This window comes from Mus musculus, chromosome 19 (genome assembly GCF_000001635.26).
Source record: "Mus musculus strain C57BL/6J chromosome 19, GRCm38.p6 C57BL/6J".
NCBI classification, from domain to species: Eukaryota; Metazoa; Chordata; class Mammalia; order Rodentia; family Muridae; genus Mus; species Mus musculus.
The window spans coordinates 37536020-37555873 of NC_000085.6; the positions used below are offsets into that span (position 1 = coordinate 37536020).

Below are 19854 nucleotides of genomic sequence, written 5' to 3' on the forward strand. Positions count from 1 at the left end.
CTCCCTCTTCCTTTCTGTGACAACCAGCATCCTAAATTCTGGCATCTTCATGTTCTGTCTACTCCTTATAAAAACGAATTCTGCAGAGAGGATGTGGCCCACTCACCCACAGTGGAGTAAGCATTAGGAGGAGGTTTAAATCTAAGCATGGTTAGGAGGAGTCTGTGCTGGAACGTGAGGGGAAAGAACGGACTGGTCTAGAATGGAGACAATTAGCATATAGAGGGCAAAACAGAGGAGCAAGAACCTGACTTCCCGGAGACCTCAAAAATCACACTCCTAGGACGTCGCATTCTTCCTAGACAAGTTGCCTCCTGGGGCTCATCAGCCAGGGCAGAGTTTTCATGAACAGCCAAGAACATATGTTAACATAAGCATTATCACAAATAACATCATCTATTAGCATACGTAGTATTAAAGCATGTCATGCCAGATTAAGTGTATATAATTAATTTTACAGAGTAATGGCTCTGATTCCATCTCAGTGTTGCTGTCTGTGAGAAACAACTGAGCCAAGAGCTGGCAGTGGGCAGAAGCTGGCTGAACTGGGTCAAGGTTAATAATAAGTAAAATGTTGTAAGTAGAGACGAGACAGTAACAGCTGTGTGACATTCTTGGCGGCAGGGACATTGACAGCATAGGGACAGACAGTGAGCTTGGTTTTTGTTGCTCCTTTGGGTGAGCATTGGAGGCTTACAACAATAGCAGAGAAAACACCATTCGTTGCAGAAATCGTCATCACTCCCGTATACAATCAAATGTCTACAGCTGGGAAGCCAGGGGTGTGCGGAACCACTTTGGAAGAAGACACAGAGCAAGCCTATGAGAATGTCCTAGCGGAGATTCAGTCTTTTGAGCTGCCCATTGAAGCTACTTTAAGGTAGGATGCTTTTATGATTTGCAGCTTCTATATTTTACCTTCATTTCTCTTTTCCGTCTTAACTTTCATTTTTTTTTTTTTTTTTTTTTTTTTTTTGGAGTCCGGAGACAATCTCACTCTTTAATTCAAGTTGGCCTCAAATTTACAGCTATCCTTTGTCTCAGCCTCCTGAATGCTAGGATTGCAAACCTGCATAACTCAGCTTTAAAATCTGTAGATTTTTAGGGGCTCTGAGATGATCTGTGTATATCTTCCTTGTATCCTTCTTTCTTTCCTTTCTTTTCTTCTTCCTTCCTTTGTTTAAGTTTTTTGAGACAAGGTTTCTCCATGTAACAGTCCTGACTGTCCTGGAACTTGCTTTGTAGACCAGGCTGGTCTGGAAAGCAAAGAGATCTGCCTGTCTCTGTCTCTCTAGTGCTGGGATTAAAGCTGTGTGCCACTACGCATGGCTTCTTGTATATTTTCTTAAAATAACAGAATAAAAATATTTTTTTGAAAAAACAATCATAGTTCTCTACATACTTGGTATCAAAGTTTCTTATTTCCTCAGATATTATAAGAATCAATCTACCTTCTCTTTGTTTGTTTCCTGATCCATGATCCTGATCCATGATCACAAAGATAAAAATGGAAGACTCTTAAGCGATTGAATGTGACCCAATATTATCTCCTTATAGATATTTCATTTACATTCAATTGTTTTCTGTAAAATATCTTAGTGAAAAAAAAAAAGACCAGAAAACTAGACATATCATTGGAACCAGTTTGTATTTGGGTGGATCTGAGTTACAGAGCAGCACAATAGAATGCTTGTTTTGTGCTGTTCTCTTGGATATCTGGTGGTCTCTTAGCTACATGCTTTTTATTTCCATGTAAGACCTAAAAATAGAAAATGTGAGCATTCACTTGTACAGTTCAAGCCCAGGTTTAAGATGAAAAACCAAATGTCTCTGTGTTAAAAGGGTTAGCTTTAAGCATTTTATCATCTCTGCCTGTCTGCCTGTCTATGACACTTATCAGCGTGGGAACAAGATGCCAGTTGCTGCATGTGATAGTGACAGTCAGTAAATATTTGTTGACAAATGTTTGTAGAGTAAGTGGGAGGACACTTCTTAATGTCTTCTCTTTATTCTCCAAAGTAATCTATTGATTAAACTGGTGTACATTTCTGCTGTTTGTTTATATTTTATTTAGCACTATGCAGTTTGAATCTCTTTGAAAAGTTCAGGGCAGTGTTGGGCCTACAGAAAATGACTGTGTCTTACTCCCTTGGATTGGAGGGACCGGTTCTTGGGTTGGCAACATGTAGTTGCAGAAGATCTTTCTCCATGTGGATCATGCTGTGTCCCGAACTGGCCAGTGCCTTCTGAAATGTATGCCTTTGCTCGTGGAGTCACTAAGCATGCTCAGTTACAGTGAGCCTGCTGCCAGCGCTGCTCAGACTCCTTGACCTCCAACCCCTCAGCCTGTCTGTTTGTCACAGTTCTGGGCCAAATCTCCAGACCATGTCCATCCTTGTGAGGCAAAAGAAAATAGGCAGTTGAAAGAAAATGTCATTATTTCAACAAAAGGAGAGAGCAAGTGTCATTGTGGTAGCAAATGTCTATAATCTCTACATTCAGGGGGCTAAGCCTAGAGGATCACAAATTCTAGGCTAGCCTGAGCTACATAGTAAGACCTTGCCTCAAACAAAAGAAAAGAAAACAAAACAAAAACCCCTGATGATGATGATAATGATGATGATGATACAAAAACTCAAAGCAAGTACAAAAAAAATAATCCTCCAAAACAAAGGGAGGGAGGGAGGCAAAACTATTTTAAAGTTACAAGCTCTAAGGGCAGAAAGGAAGGATTTGAATGGAAGTAGATTGCCTGGAAGAGACTAAAAGGTCTTGCCATGACCTTCTGGATGCTGAGCTGTTGTTGCAAGTGATCAGGACACCTTCCTGGGGAAACACCCGTGTGTCAGAGTCGAGGCAGGGAGAAGAGCTGAGAGTTCTCCTATTCCCTTTCCCTACCACAGGAGAGAGAAGGCAGGCTCAGCAAACATGATAAACTGCACCCCAGTCTTCTCCTTGCATACTTTATTTTTCAGGCAGGAATTTGGGGGTGCCCTGTTGAAGAGCTGTGTTAAAATCAGGGCCTGGTGGGATTTGATTCTCTAGCAGGACGAATTGAGAGATCTCCTTGGCTCGCTTGTGGCTCATATGATTTCAACAATGTCTCTTAAGGATGATTCAAAGCAAGCAAAGAGGCCTGACACACTCCCTTCCCCCACCACATCATATGGGAGAGTGAGTCTGGTCTATCTCGGGAGTCATGAGTGGGTCCTTGACACCAGGAGGCATGTAATGTAGGCAGAAATAATTGACTCTGCCAAGGCTGTATTACCCCTGCCTCTTGACTTCAAACTTTCCAGATCAAGCGCCTTCCTTGCCTGCTGCCCTCAATAGACCCTTGGGCCAGCACCTTTAGCTTTCATTTTGGAAGAATGGATAGGAATGGTTAATTTTCATTCCATGTGTGAAATAAGGTACCACCATTGGCTGATGTACTGTTTGAAGGAGAGAGTTTAAGGAGAGAGCTGAGACACTACGTTTTTCCCCCCGCAGGATTCGAGTTTCTTGTGAACACCCATTAAAGCTATATAAATTGAGACGGGGAATAAAATTCCAGGGTGGGAATTATCCACTATTAGCCATTGTGGAGGTTAGTCTAATTGTCAACTTGACACAATGGAGGATCACCTGGGAAGAGAGTCTCAGTAAGGGACTGTCTAGATCAGTGTGTGCTGTGGCCCTGCCTGTGGGCTATTGTCTTGATTGCCTTAATTGATGAGGGATGCACCCAGACTACAAGTATGTGGTTCCATTCCCTGGTTTGGAGCCCTGGAGTATATAAGAATAGAGAAAGCTAGCTGAGCCCTAAGCACACGTGCATTCTCTTTGCCCTTGACTGTGGGCGTGGCTAGCTGCTTCAAGCCCCTGCTACTGTAACTGCAGTATGACAAACTGTAACTTGGAACAGTAAGCTAAACGAAGCCCCTTCTCCCAGGTTTGTTTGTGCGAAGGTATTTTGTTACTGCAATAAAAACTTGAAACTAGCGTATCATTTGTGCCAATGGTTGCCTAAATCCTCATCTTGAGACTAATTAAAAAAAAAAAAAAAAAGAAGGCAGCAATGGTTTTAGGAAAGGACAACGGCACTGTTTGCAACATCTGTCTATCATCCATATTCACACTAGAACTTCTTGACACCAGGTTTCATCCGCTAGACACGCCCTGCAAGGACCGGATATTCCCTGGGGTTCCTTAAACCTCCTGTGGTCCTGCAGGTGTGTTCTTAGCTCTTTAGCACACGCTCTGAAAATAGGTCTGAGCCAATTTGGTTCAGAAGTCAGCCTATGTTTTGGTGCTGGAATGGAGCCTTGCTGATAAGAGAGTCAGGGGGAGCCGGAGGGTGGAGGTGCGGGCATAGCCACAAAAGGGCCTGCAGGAGGCTGGGAAAAAATAGGAGGAAAAGGGAATTGTACGGGATGACGTACCAGAAGAAATTTTTGTAATTGTTTTGTGATAACATAATTGTTTCGCACTTGTATTCACAGACTCCCTTGGGCACATTTCCAAAAGCTGACCGTGAAGTTTTACCAGTTTGAGAGCAAACAGGATATATTTCTTTGACTTTAATGTTTTTAGGAATAAAGATAACAAATATGGTTTTAGAGAAGGAAAGGAGAGGGGTTTTTTTTGTTGTTTTTTGTTTTTTAAATCTTCAAGTTAAATATATTCACAAATCATAACATAAAAAGTTAACTAATTAAGGTCAACTTCAGAATGTTCTTGCTGTTGTATTTTTCAAAAATGTAAGATTTCTACTTTGTTATTAAGTATGTTGATCTAGGTTAAGATCTAGGTTTTTATCTGGACCATATACACTCACTGCGTATATGATTTTAGCTTTAATTTCTGGAACTGAGCTAGGAAGTATAATGCAGCCTGTTGAGAGTGATTATTGACTATGGAGCTTAGTACAATACCTGCTTGGCACATAGCAAATGCTTAGTTTTATATATCATAATATATACATATATACTATATATGTATATATAATAACTGTGTAACATATATGCTTTATTTTAATATGTAATTTAGAGTCACAGTAAACAAAAACAACATCTTGAAGCTCTGATTAGTTGGGAAATATTAAACCATGAACATTTAAAAAATAAGTTTTAAAGATTTATTTTTAAAACTTTATTCCTGTGAGTACACTGTAGCTGTCTTCAGACACACCAGAAGAGGGCATCAGATCTTATTACAGATGGTTGTGAGCCACCATGTGGTTACTGGGATTTGAACTCAGAACCTCTGGAAGAGCAATCACTGCTCTTAAAGGCCGAGCCATCTCTCCAGTCCTAAAAATAAGTTTCAAAGATCCGTTTATTTAGCTTTTTACGTGTCTGAGTATTTTGTTTGCATGTTTGTCTGTGTACTAAGTACATTCCTGGTACCTGCAGAGGTCAGAGAGCATCATAGCCCCCAGAACTGGAGTCATGGACAGTAGTTGTGAGCAGCTATGTAGGTACTGGGAACGAGACCCAGGTTCTCTGCAAGAACAAGTGCTCTTTTTTCTTCTTTTAAAATTAATTTATTTTTTAAAATTTAATTACATTTCAAGTGTTACCCCCTTACCTGGTTTCCCTACCTCCCGGAAACCCCTTATCCTATCCCCCCCTCCTCCTGTTTCTATGAGGGTGCACCTCCACCCACCCATCCACTCCCGCCTCTTCACCCTCGATTCCCCTACGTGGGGCATCTATCGAGCCTTCATAAGACCAAGAACCTCTCCTCCCATTGATTCCTGACAAGGCCATTTTCTGCTACATATGCAGCTGGAGCCATGTGTACTGTCCATGGTTGGTGGCTTAGTCCCTGGGAGCTCTGGGAGGTCTGGTTGGTTGATATTGTTGTTCTTCCGATGGGGCTGCAAACCCCTTGAGCTCCTTCAGTCCTTTCTCTAGCTCCTCCATTGGGGACCCTGCACTCAGTGCAATGGTTGACTGCAAGCATCCGCCTCTGTATTTGTCAGGCTCTGGCAGGGCCTCCCAGGAGACAGCTATATCAGGCTCCTGTCAGCAAGCATCTCTTAGCATCCACAATAGTGTCAGAGTTTGGTGACTGTATATGGGATGAGAACAAGTGCTCTTAACCTTTGAACAAGCTATCTTTCCAGCCCAAAGTCATGAGATTTTTAAAAAAGAATTTTGTAGTTAAAACATTTTAGTTATGAGGTGGGGTACCTTCAACACTGGCATTGACCATAGAACCTTATGAAAATCTCTTTAAATAGCTCATTTTCAGGCTCAGAAAGCCACAGATATATTTGGCTTCCTTGTGTTTCTGAAGTTTGTATTTTTTTAAGATTTATTTTTATTTTTTTAATGTGTACACGTGTGCATCTGCATATAGCACATGTGTGTGGGTACCCACAGAGACCAAACGCAGGTATCGGGCACTGGAGAGCGAGCTGGATTTACAGGCAGTTTGTGAGCTGCCCAATGTGGGTGCTGGGGACCTGATCTCAGTTCTTCTGGAAGAGCAAGCACCCAGCCACGGAGCTGTCTTCCAGCTCTGTAGTATTTTAAAAGGAGTTGCTGAGCTGGAGAGATGGCTCAGAGGTTAAGAGCACTGGCTGCTCTCCCAAAGGACCCAGGTTTGATTCCCAGCACCTATGTCATTTGTAAGTCTAGTCTCATGGGATCTGATGCCATCTTCTGGCCTCTACGGGTAGCAAGCATGCTCATGGTACACAGACAGACATGCAGATCAAGCACTTATACACACTACATAAGAAAGAAAGAAAGAAAGAAAGAAAGAAAGAAAGAAAGAAAGAAAGAAAGGAAGGAAGGAAGAAGGAAACAAAAGAAATTGTTTCATTTATAGTGGAGCATCCCAGCACTCAGAGGCTTGTCGTTATGAAAGTTTAATTTGGTTGCATAACATTCAAGGGAGAGAGATATCTCTTTTAAAAATCATATTCACTAATACTTAATATTTAGGGCAACACTATAACCTCCACTTATTCTCTAATCGGAGTTGTATATTGTGCTGCGTTTTATGGGTGTAAGCATACTGTTCAGGAAAAAAAAAAAAAAGTCAAGCCAGGCGGTGGTGGCGCATGCCTTAAATCCCAGCACTTGGGAGACAGAGGCAGGCGGATTTCTGAGTTCAAGGCCAGTTTGGTCTACAAAGTTAGTTCCAGGACAGCCAGGGGTATACAGAGAAACCCTGTCTCGAAAAACAAAAACAAAAACAAACAAACAAACAAACAAACAAACAAAAAGCCATAGGGGTATAACTTGGTTGGTAGAGTTACCCAGCATGCGTGAAGCCACGTGCTCTACTCCCAGCACTGAGTAAGGCTGCATGTGGTGACCGGATGCCTGCAATCCAAGGAATAAGTTCAAGACCAACCTGGGAAAATGGGGTCTTCTCTCTTAAACAAACAAACCCGAGATCCAGCTCAGTGATTGGGTACTTGTATTTGTGACCATGGGTTCAAACATAGAACTGCAGTAAGTAAGTAAATAAACAAATGTCAAGAAGGAAGGGGCGCTGGAAAGATGGCTCAGTGGCTAGGAGCACTAGCTGCTCCTACAGAAACCCCAGGTTCAATGAGCTGGTAACTCTCAACAATCTGAGTTCAATTTCAGGGGATCTGATGCCCTCTTCTGGCCTCTTTGGGGAGCAGCAGTCACACACTTGGTGAACAGACATTCTTCAGGCAAAACACCTACACATGTAACATTTTAAAACGTGGTTTAAAAGGGAAGGGAAAGAAGAGAAGAGGAGAGAGAGAGGGAGCAGGACGGAGAGAGAGAGGGGGGCGGGGCTTACTGCTTTTTCAGTACCTTGGCAAAGTCCAGGCTCCTTGACTGGAGTGATCTAAAGCCACTCGTTGCTCTTTGGCTGGAGATGAGGCTCCAGCCAAGCACTTGCCCAGCAGTGCAGAAACCACAACGATAACAACAAAACCAACGCAATAAAAACAGCTGATGAATGAATCAAACTTAGGGCTGATTACTTTTGAACTCCTTCGAGAACTGGCTCATATTTCATGAAAACCTGATTGTATTTGGCCGCAATACCAAAATTTCCTGCGATTGTTCTCCACAGTGGGGTCCTGAGTTTAATGGGAACGTGGGTTCCTGTGTAAGGGTTCGCAACAGGGATCCACCCTGCCTCCCGCTTTGTTTTCTCTCTTGTACTTACAAGGCATGGTCACTTGGGGTCACTGCACTAAAAAAGTGGACCCTTGGGACTGGCTGGTGGGCAGGAACGCTGCTTCTTCTTTCCTTTCCTTTCCTTTCCTTTCCTTTCCTTTCCTTTCCTTTCCTTTCCTTTCCTTTCCTTTCCTTTCCTTTCCTTCTCTTTCCTTTTCAAGGGTTTCTCTGTGTAGCTCTGGTTGTCCTGGAACTCATTCTGTAGACCAGGCTGCCCTTGAACTCAGAAATCTGCCTGCTTCTGCCTCCCGAGTGCTGGGATTAAAGGCATGCGCCACCACACCGGGCCGGAACGCTTCTTTTGTAGGGTTTACTTCTTTTTGTTACAGTTCTAGAATCACATATCTTTTAGAAGAAACTGAATAAGATTAGCACATCTCGAGAGCATTAAGATCCTGTGTCTATTAAAGGGTTCTTCACAGCAGGAAGGGATGGAGGGTGCGGGCGGAGTCCGGGAGCAGAAATATACCTAGCCTGGTAGAACAGGTTTTGACAGCATTAAGGTTTACCTGGATGTAGCTGCATTGCTCGCGTAGCAGATATCGAGGGCATGCAAGGCCCTGCTTTGCCAGTGAGTGTTGACCGAGTGCCCGAGTTAAGAACATTGCCTAGAAGTGGAGGTAGATGTCTTGATTTGTTGTTCACCACCACAGTATGTGTCTCACAGGGTGGGCACAGACCCTGAGGACAGGACGAGATGTGAGCCTCCCTAATGCTAGATCCAGAGGGACTGCTGAAGGGGTTCTGAACCATGAGTTTAAAACAAAGACGTATTCCATTTTCCTTCTCTGTGATAGCAGGAAACAGATTTCATGAGGTTTCCACCAAGGGAGCTTTCAGAAAAATGTCAAGGCTCCAGATCCTGGGAGCCCCGATGCCCACCCATGTTATTGTAGCAGTGCTTAGAAAAGAAGGACAATTGTGGCTTGCTTTTTAGTTTTATTTTATCAAAGAGGAAGTTAAATTGTTGCCCTATACAGTTTACTGAAAAATACCTGGTAATTTTAGTCTTCCGTGCCAATGTTGATAGAACTGTAAGTTTACATATAACTATACTTTATACATACACCATCTCTAATCCACACACAGTTTGGTGAGCTAGGGAGCCTTATTGTACCCGATCCACACCTGAACAAACTGAGGCTTAAACTAGTTAAGACCTCCCTGAAGCAGAACGTGTAGGAAGAGGTGACTTGGAATTTGACCCCAAAGCAGTAAAAGCTCCAGGCTAGGTCACCTGCTTTCTGCATTCTCCTCCCAAAGGCTATGTTTTCTTGAGCCTGGCTATTGCTTCAGAGTCTAGAGGTTAAAGTGTAAGTTATTGATGACTACAGGTTTTCCAAGTCAAACTTGTACTCTTCGGGTTAGTTTCAAGCTGGACAGAGAAGGAGTTCTTGTCCTGACAGTCTTCTTATTGTATCTTCTTGATTTATCTTTCACTTTCCTGGGGAGAGATTTTGGGTGAGTCTCTGGCAGTTAATATCCATTGCCCAAAAAAACCTTAAGTATATATTCGAAATCTGCCCATGTGTCCTACCACCCCCATTCCCTTTCTCAAAGCAGACTGATGAAACCACTTACCTCATACTCCCCACTCCCCACCTTTTTGTATTAAAATGTGCAGATAAGATAGTGGGCTGAGGATGTAGCTCAGAGGTATCGTTGCTAGACAACTCAGGTCTGTAGCTGTAACTAGACTCTCAGGTTCATTACTCACAGGAAAAAAGATAGTTGTATGACGTCCTAGGTTTGCGCTCCAATGTTGGTGAAAAAATGTTGAAGAGACTGGAGCTGGTCTAGGAAGATGGCTAGGGGGTAAAGTGTTTACTGTGCAAGCGTAAGGTCTAAGTCCAACCCTCACCTCCAACAGACAAAAAGCTGGGCCCAGCAGTGCGGCTCTGGAATCTCCGTGGTCCTATTGTGAGATGGGAGGTAGGGATAGGAGAAGCCATGGAAGCTCACAAGTCAGCACAAAGAGCTGTCTCAAAGCAAGGCGGAAGGTGAGGGCCAGCATCCCAGGTTCTTCTATAATTCCCATGTGTATGCAGCTGCAGCCATATGATCTCTCTCTCTCCCTCTTTCTCTCCCCCCTCTGTCTGTTCCTCTGTTCCTCTGTCTCTGTCTCTGTCTCTGTCTCTGTCTCTCTCTCTCTCTCTCTCTCTCTCTCTCACACACACACACACACACACACACACACACACACACACACACACAAGACACAAGAAGGAACCAGGGGAGACCACAAATCAGTAAAAAGTAAAAAGAAACTGGGTTTATTATAGTTTGGCCAGCCCAGGGAGAAAAACAAAGCCAAAACTTCCTAATTCTCTCTAGCTTTCCCATGGCACTCTTACAACTCACAGAAGAAGGGAAGCAAAGGTTTGGAAATATATACACTTTTAGCTTTAAGATATGCTTACTGGTCCTCTCTGGGGGGTTGAAGGGAGGGAGGGAGGTGCTGGGCTTTTCCATGGCCGCCATTTTCATCTTGGAGAGTCTGTTAGACTGTTAACACTTGCCTAGCATGCTCAAGGCCGTTAATTCAATAAGGACCAACGAACCAACCACCAACTGAGCAAGCAACCAAAACAAAGTCAAAGACAGAAAAGTGTAGTTACAAACACATTTAGATTTAAATTCTTAGCAAAAACCAAACCAAACAAAAAACCTCCCAAAACAAAAATCAAAAAACCCTTTAGGTACTAACAGAACTATCAGAAAGCCACAGAGAGGAAATAGCAAAAACTGCTTTCGATGGAGAAGTGGTAACTGGACCAACTTCCCTTTGAATCGAGCAGAAGAATGACCAGTCCTGACAGCCGGGCAGTTTCTCTGGGCGGGGGACTGAAGGGGCCCAGTAAGAGGCATCTTCTAGCATCCCTGGCTTCCCAAGGGAAGCACTGTGAACTGGCTTTGGGCAGATGCTATGAAGATTGTGAAGAGGAGGGAAAAGGTCTGTGAGGCCAATGCTTAGGAGAAGAGCACCTCTGCAGGAGACGGCTGCTAGCTGTAAGCTGGCCAGTCCGACAAGCCGCTCTTACATGCATAACCCACTTTACTCTCCAGAACCATGCATTCTAGCCTTGCTTACTTCCTGAGCTCCGGACTTTGCTGTAGAAGGAACTAGATTTTTACTTCTTTGTAGGAGAGAGAAAAATCTGTCCTCATTGTTTTGCAAGGCTTTCAGTTTTCAGCCTTCTTTCCCATTCTCGAGAGCTGAACCTGCAAGTAGGGAGCACGCACACCAGCTAGGGCTGCCTGGGGAGCTGGAGAAGCAGTCAGCAGAGGCGAGTCGAATTTATTTTTAATAAAGACCCATTTGCACGAATAGCGGTGAGATTTATATCCTTTGACAGAAGCCCATAAATACTGTTTCTCACACTGAACTCTAGATGGATATGGGCGGAGGGGACTTGCAGTTGATCTACACTGAGCCGCAGGTTTCTATTAAGGTAACTTTAAGGTCAATGCACACACACAAAAAAGCAATTTTGAAGAAACTACTAATAATTTCATAGTTTAAGCCAGTTGTGGTGGCACATGCTTTTAATCCCAGTTCTTGGGACGCAGAGGCAGATAGATCTCTCCATTTGAGGTCAGCCTGATCTACCGAGTGAGTTCCAGGACAGCCAGAGCAACACAGAGTCTCATAAAACAAACAAACAATAAAATCATTACAATAATACTTTCATAGTTTAAAGTTCTAATTGGTACCGATCACGGGGTACTTATGTTCTACCCTTCGCTTTGACCTGTTTGGACTAATGCATCCTAAATTCTTCAGTTACTTCGGAATAACTTCAGTGTTCTTTGGTTAAAAAACAAACAAACAGACCTCCATTTTCTCTGCTATGTTAAGAATTCTATGAGGAACTATTATAGTTGCAAATTAAAAAAAAAGTTATATGAACTCAAGGACCTTAACACATGGGACAATACTGTCAGTCAGAGGAGAGACACATTTTGTTGTTGCTGCTGTTGTTATTCATATTCTGAAAGCACAAGGAAGTGGGATTTCCCAGAGAAGGCTGGATTCCCTTGTACCAAAGAGACAGTGGAAGAGGGAGGAGGCTTCCGTGGCTTTACTCTGACTTGTAGTGGCACTGATCCCTGGTGGGACGCGCAGTCCGGTGTAGTGGATTCTCTGGCTCTCCAAGCCAGCAGGCACTGAAGTTTCTGGGACTCAGGTGTGCGAAGTAAATAAAACTTGGCTGGGGAGAGATGGCTTAGCTGTTAGGAGCATCTGCTGCTTTAGCAGAAGACCTGGCTTTGATTCCTAGCACTTACATGATGGGTAAAAACTGTCTGTAATTCCAGTTGCGGACACCCTCTTCTAGCCTTACTGAACTCTGTTTGTTGTGTGTGTGTGTGTGTGTGTGTGTGTGTGTATACACACACACATATATAGGCAAAACACTAGTACACATAAAGTAAATTTATTTTATGTATATGTGTACACAGTAGCTGTGCAGATGGCTGTGAGCCATCATGTGGTTGCTGGGAATTGAACTCAGGACCTCTACTCGCTCCAGCCCCGACAATGTAGCTGTCTTCAGACATACCAGAAGAGGGCATCAGATCTCATTACAGGTGGTTGTGAGCCACCATATGTTGCTGGGATTTGAACTCAAGACCTTCCGCAGAGCAGTCAGTGCTCTTAACCACTGAGCCATCTTTCCAGCCCCAAAAACTTTTATTAAAAGGGGGCCGGATATGATGGTTCATACCTTTAATCCCAGCACTTGGGAGGCAGAGGCAGTCAGACATCTGTGAGTTCAAGGCCAGCCTGGTCTATGTAGTGAGTTCAAGGCTACCAGAGCCACACAGTGAGAAAGTCATAGGCAAAGACTATGATAGCATTTGGAATCTGGCAAAGAAAAGGAACAAATTCTTTCCTAGAGTCTGGAAAAAAATGCAGTTGTGTCGCCATGTTGACTATAGCCCAGTGAGCATTCTAACAGATTACACTTGAGTCATTTTATGCTCTGGCATTTGTTACAGAAATAATGGAAGTTAATATAATATAGGATGTAGTACAAGGTAGATACCACAGTTATTAGCAGCTGCGGCTGGGGACACTGAGATAGAAAAGTATTAAGTTTTGCCTAGTGTCACATGACTGAGTGGGGTTTGGGACAGTTGTCTTCAGAGGACATGTTCTTAATTGTTTCTCAATATCATCTCCCAGGATTTCTTATGGGGAGGAAGAGGAGGAGGAAGAGGGAGAAAAGGAGAAGGAGGAAAAGGAGGAAGAAGAGGGAAAAAGCTGGTAGTAGAGGCCCAGGGAAGAGAGTGAGTCTGACAGCTGGCTCGTGCAAAGCCTGCCTGACTCACAGGGAAGCTCAGAGCTCCTGAACTTAGGGAGAGCAGAAAATTAGTTGTCCCTCTGGCTAGGTTTGAACTCTTTTCTGACTAATCTTCCATCAGTGCTTTGATCATGACAAGCTGGTTTACACGGTGTCCTAGATACAGGTTGTTAAGCAAGCCTCTTTTTCTACATGTGTCCCTTTGCTCAAGCCACCTGCCATTTCCTTCTACCACTTTATTGCTCATTCTTTCCCCCTAGAAGTCTATTCCCACCCCAGCCCAGCTACCACTCCCTGGGAGCGCTTGGATTCAAGAGCTTCAGCATGAAATCCAACATTGCCCTGGGCCTCTTTTCTACGTTGCCAGCAAGCGCCTTAGTCTTGTTCTCATTTTCCCTCATTTTGATAGTTTATGTCCAATATGACTAACCTCGGTGAACTTGCATCCGGCAGGGGACACGATTTTTTCAGAGCAGTCGAGGTATAGAATTTTTGTTTGTTCTTAAAATAAATCTCAACGACACACTCAGTTTTGATTTTCGGGAAAGCATTTGCTTTTCTCTGACTCCCCACTATTTAAAGCCCATCAGGTGCTCAGTAGCTTCTATCACTATTACTGAGGGCGTGTGACCGAGGGTCACCTCCGTTATTGCTAGGGTACCTGCAGTGCACAACAGCACACACTGCACTAAAACATCTCTAGATAACTAAGGGCAGGTCGCGAGGAAAGATGGAGGTGGTGGTTCCCCTCCCCTCCCGGCCACCCCCCCCCCCCGCCCCGATCCCCACCCTCTCCAGGTCATCCTTACCTCCCCAGGGGCGGGCTCCACCCGGGCGGGCCCCACCCACTGCGCCCCACCCCTCCAGGCCCCGCCCCTCCCCGCCCCGCAGCGCCGCGCCGCGCTTGCGCCACCTGCCGCTCGCTCCTGTGGTCCGCGCGCCGCCGCGCCCGGCCGGCGCCTCCGCTTCCAGCCAAGATGGCGGAGAGCTGCGAGGCTCTGGGCACGGTCCCGGAGCACGAGCGGATCTTGCAGGAGATCGAAAGCACCGACACCGCCTGCGTAGGGCCCACCCTCCGGTAAAGTTCTCACATGCCCCGGCTTTCGGGCTGCCCTGACCAGGGACTCCTTAGGAGCCGGGCGGGGCGTCCGCTGCCGGGTGCGCGCGCGTCGGCCCGACAGGTGGTGCGCGCGGGGGCGGGCGCTCGTGGGCTGCGGGACCCGGAGGGCCCGGGCACCTGTCACCGCGCCGCCTGTGGGTGTGGCTGCCAGGGTGTCTCTGACCCGGAGAGCCGCCCCAGCCTAGGGCCTTGATGCCCCAAGGCCCTGACCCCTAGGCGGAGGCTGTCTGCTCTGTGCTGGGGACGAAGGTCACCTGCAGGTGGCCGGCGTGACTGATCCCGGTGCCAAGTTGCGCGCTGATGGAAACCCCAGCGCACTGACTGCTCTGGGCGTGGGAGAATTGAAATTGAGCGGGAGACGCCAGCACCTTTCTCCCACGCTGCAGCACCCTTCTCCCCGGGCGAGACGCGAGCGTGGGCTGACAGCTCGAGTTCACGCAGGGGTGACGATGCTCTTGGGACAGGAAGCTTTTACTTATTGACAAACGTTATGTTGATTTTGTATTAAAATTTCAGCGTATTTTAAATGGATCCAAACCCACTCTCTTTAGGAATAGTACCAGTTAATGAATAGTCCATACCGGACGGAATACTTTCTGCCCCCATAGACTGGTACTGGTACAGAGCTATTAGCCATTAACACTAGGTTAGACACTTCAAGGATTACAATTTCATCTTTTGCAATTAGGATGAATGAACTTGTGGTTCATTAAGGGAATTTGAGACGGATTGTGCTTTGTCAGTAGTCTTTCTTCAGGACACACTTCCTGGAAATGGAATTCTGTTTTCTCACTGTAAATGTAGATAAAATGAAGTCAGTTCAACTTGTAAATTCACTTTGCCCCAGGGAGCCAGATCATGTGGTGTGTTTCTTGTTTCTTTCTCATAAACCTGTCACTGATGACTGAAAAAATCATTTAACCCCCTTGGCCTTGTTTTTGTATTTGTAGAACGGGGTGGGGTTGGGGTGGGGGTGGGGGTGGGAAGTTGTTTAGAACATGAGAGATCTTGCCCATTTATTCTCTACCTCCAAGCACTTAATAGGCAGGTTATGTTTTTTTATTACAGAAAGTTCCTGCTATGATATGCAAAGGCCTCATTAGTATCTTTTAATTTTCTTTTTCTTTCCTTTGTTTTTGTTTGCTAGACAGGGTTTCTCTGTGTAGCCCTGGCTATTCTGGAACTCACTTTGTAGACCAGGCTGTCCTCAAATTCAGAGGTTTACCTGCCTCTGCCTCCCATGTGCTGGGATTAAAGGTGTGCATCACCAATGCCCAGCTCCTTATTGTTAATTTTCTTACATGAATTTTACATATACAGTAGTTTAAAATAGGAGTCAGACTCAAAGAAAACTTTGTGACATCTAGATTCCACTGAAGGACCTCTCCAGTCTCATAGGACAGCCATTCCTTAATGTGTTCATGAAGCAGTTCATTTGCCAGGGGTCAGGAAATGCACTTTTGTCTTTGGTAGCTACCCAGCCAGTGTGGACTAGAAAATGAATCCTCATTGGTATGTTACCCCTGGTTTTCAGGAGGCTGGAAATCAAGTCCCTTTGTTGGACCCTAGGAATGATACACATCAGGACTGGCCATCACCCAGTAGGAGTGGCTTATAATAGAGGTCAGCAGTTTAACGTATTTTGAGACTATTTCACTATATTGCCTTGGCTGTCCTGGAACACACCATGTAGATGAGGCTGGCTTTGAACTCACCAAGATCTACCTGCCTCTGCCACAGCTTGTTGAGATTGCTACCATTCTGGTCAAGTTTTAAATTATATATTGTCTGGGTGAGGTATCCAAACATCCTGACGCCCACTAGAGAATAATCTAGTAGCTGTGCAGGTGCATAGCACATAGGGTATTGGATATCAACCTTACTTTAGATTCTTGGGCTTGTGTAAGATCTAGATTATAGGCAGAGTTGCGATTCTTGCTGTGAATCCTGCCTTACCTCAGCAATGTGGGCGCACCTCACCTAGCGAACTGAGCAGGGTCTAACAATGAAAGAACAGAGAAAAGGGGCCTGTGTGTGTGTGTCTGTGTGTGTGTGTGTGTGTACACGCACTCTCTCTCAAAATTGTTTTTATTTTATTTTATCTTATGTGTATGAGTATTTTTTTCCTGCATGTGTGTCTGCACTGTTCGTGAACCTGGTGCTGAGGATGTCAGATCTCCAGGAGCGGGTGTTACGGACTGGACTCCATGTTGCAAGGCACCACGTGGGTACTGGGAACTGAACCTGGGTCTTCTAGAAGAGCAGCCAGTGCTCTTCACCGCTGAGCTCCCTCTCCAGCCCCTGAGTTCTCTCTTCGTGTGCTGGAACATGGATCTCCTCCTGCCTTTGGAGACTGGGACTTCTGGAACCCTTCTGTGGGACGCTGAGACTTCTGTGGGAGTCCCTGTGGGTCCCTGGATTTCTGATTTCCACAGACTTGTGTTCCTGGTTCTGATTCTCTAGCTTGCACAGAGTCTGTCATGGCAGCTCTTCCCTTCCAGAACAAACAACTTAATTCTACACATTCTTTTAATTTCATTCCGTCTTCTCTCCCTCCTTCCTTCCCCCTCCCTCCCTTCTTCTCCCCTTCCTTTTCTCTCTTCTTTCTTTTTCTTTGAAGATGGGGGTCTCTCTGCATTACCAAGAATGATCTCCAACATCTTGGACTCAAGTAATTTTTCTGTCTCAGCCTTCTGAATGCTGGGATTACAACGTGTGTTGCCATGTCCTGTCACGGCTTTAATTTTTTTTTAAAAAATTTAAATGTAACTTATTATGTTTGTATGTGTGTATGGTATGCCCCCTCACTGTGTATGTGTGTGAGGTGTGTGTGTGTGTGTGTGTGTGTGTGTGTGTGTATGCATATGCACGGGCACATGCCATGATGTGCGTGTGGAAGTCACAGAATGTACTACATTCCACTTTTATTTGGATTCCAGAGATTGTCCTCAGGCTGCCAGGCTTGTGCAGCGAGTACTTTGACCTACTGAGCCATCTTGCTGCTCCTCACTTTAATTTTTAATGCAGTGATATCGATAGCCGTAATCCACGTAAGCAAAAGCTTTTTGGACTTTTTGATAAGTTTTTAAAGTGTGAAAGAGAACAAAAAAAAAAATTGATAGTTACTGTTTAACTTCCTTTTTCTTTCTCACTGCCCCCCACCCCCCACTTCAAACTTCCTAAGTAGCCCAGGCTATCCTGGAATTCACTAGAGTTCTCTTCCATCAGCTTTCTGAGTGCCGAGATTACAAAGATTGGCCACCAACTCTGGAAAAAAACACTTTCAAAACACACCTGTGTTCTCTGTCACTGGTTTTCCTAGTATGGTTTTAACTACTGGTTACAGTTTCAACTTTTAGCCAGTGAATATGTTTCACTTCGAAACTACTGGGGCAGTATTGCCATCAGACTAATGAAGCTCACAACACACAGCCTTCTGTAGTTACAAGCATCTTTTGCACACGTTCATAAAGTGGAGCAAACTGAAAGTGAAGTCACTTTCAGTAACCGTCGTAGATATAAATAAAGCCTCTGCAGGACATAGAGAAAGGGGAAACAAAAGCATTCAATTCAGTTGTGTTTGATAGTCAGTCTCCTAGTATTCCATTGTACTTAGCAATCAGATGATTAAATGATTATTCATTAAATATCTAGGTTTTAAAGTTAACCGAAGTCTGGTAATTATTTTTAGACATGTTAAAAAGTGTCAAAATAATGATTCAGTTTATTTGAGTACAGACTTGCTGTCTTAGTAAGGGTTTTACTGCTGTGAACCAAGGCAGGTCTTATAAGGACAACGTTTAATTGGGGCAGTGTTGGAGTAGTGTTGCTGGGCAGAGTTGTGTTTTCGTTGCCCTGGTTTATTTGGGTTGGAGATTTACCGCAACAGGGCTGGCTTATAGGTTTAGAGGTTCAGTCCATTATCATCAAGGCGAGAACATGGCAGCATCTAGGCAGGCATGGTGCAGGGGGAGCTGAGAGTTCTACATCTTCATCTGAAGGCTGCTAGGAGAAGACTGGCTTCTAGGCAGCTAGGATGAGGTTCTTAAAGCCCACACCCATAGTGACACACTTCTTCCACACCTCCAAACTGTGCCACTCCCTGGGCCAAGCATACTTAAACCACCCTCCTTACCTTTTTATAATCTTAAATATTATTAGAGTAATGCTAACATAGGGGTCAGCAAGTACATACTTAGGAAAAGTCTTAGTTGAATAAAATGATCAAAACCAAGAAGTAGGCAACTTTATAAATTAATTATCAAACGAGGGTTGTTTGCCAAATTACTCTCATGTAATATTGACCATTTAAACATTTCAGAGTTAATTTCTGTAGGAAGATTTTTTTTTCAGCTAGCACATTTAATCTAGCGAAAGTCCAATTTCCTTATTTTAATGAGATTTTGAAATGTCCATTAAGTTACTTACTTTTTCTTTCTTCCAGACAATTGTAGTTCAGGCTAGTTCTGAACTTCTTCTGTAACACCTGCTGCCTCAGCCTCTGAGTGCTGGGAGTAAAGGTGTGTACTCCTGTGTGTGGCTTTCACCTTGTTTTCATGCTTATTTATATCAGTAAGCCAGCTGGAGCTGTGCTCCTTTAAATCTCGACTTCATAATACAAATTATCAGTGCTCTCTAAAGACAAGCCATTTCACAGACAGAATGATAGGTACAACCTTTCCGATCATAAGTTTGTTTTCGTAACTTCAGGCAAGAGACAGAAAAGTCACAGAGATAGAAAACCTTACTGGTCCGAGATGTAGAGAGCTAGATAGCTCAGGAAAGTACTTGGGGACTTAAGTTTAGATTACCAAAATATTGAACTTCACGAAATAAGGTGGAGAGCGGTTAAGGAAGACAAGTGATGTGGACCTCTGGCATCCATGCAGGTGCACGTGCACAGGCAACAAGCCCAGCGATGCACATATGACCACCTCCCTCTCCACAACACACACATGGAGCAGACAAACCAAAAACAACTTACTGATCCAGACACTAGACCTAGGCCCTTGGTGGATATAAAATCTTTAACCAAATTCCTGGAAAATGTCTGCTCTTTCCTAGAAGCGACATGATTGTTCTCTCCTTTAACCAATCCATTTTCTCCACTTCTTTTACCCTTTGTGTCTCCCGATTCCACTGAGAAACTGATTTTCAAGTCTGCTCCCTATGTGTCTCATTCTTGATCAAGAATCTTCTCTGTTTCTCAGTTGGTGCTCGGTCTTGTTACTGGTTCCATAATTTGGGGAGGGGAAAGGTCCTAGTT

The 19854-nt window shown here is 44.4% G+C and overlaps 1 protein-coding gene and 1 long non-coding RNA gene across 3 annotated transcripts in view; one reads left to right on the forward strand and one right to left on the reverse strand.

The window, feature by feature from the left end:
* Window positions 1–743: 743 nt before the first annotated feature.
* Exoc6 (exocyst complex component 6) overlaps window positions 744–19854 on the forward strand; it is a 147290-nt gene continuing 128179 nt past the window's right edge. Inside the window, exon 1 of one of the 2 annotated variants that reach the window (XM_017318044.1) lies at window positions 744–880. In XM_017318044.1, coding sequence (XP_017173533.1) covers window positions 759–880 — 122 coding nt within the window. In that variant the 5' untranslated portion in view covers window positions 744–758. Of the gene's footprint in view, window positions 881–14398; window positions 14547–19854 lie in introns of those variants that run through there. The other variant, NM_175353.2, reaches the window with a different exon arrangement.
* On the reverse strand, window positions 9085–10295 carry Gm41842. Its single transcript, XR_877841.1, has 2 exons — window positions 9744–10295; window positions 9085–9606 (listed from the first exon to the last, which is right to left on the reverse strand). It is a non-coding gene; the product is annotated as a predicted gene, 41842 (long non-coding RNA).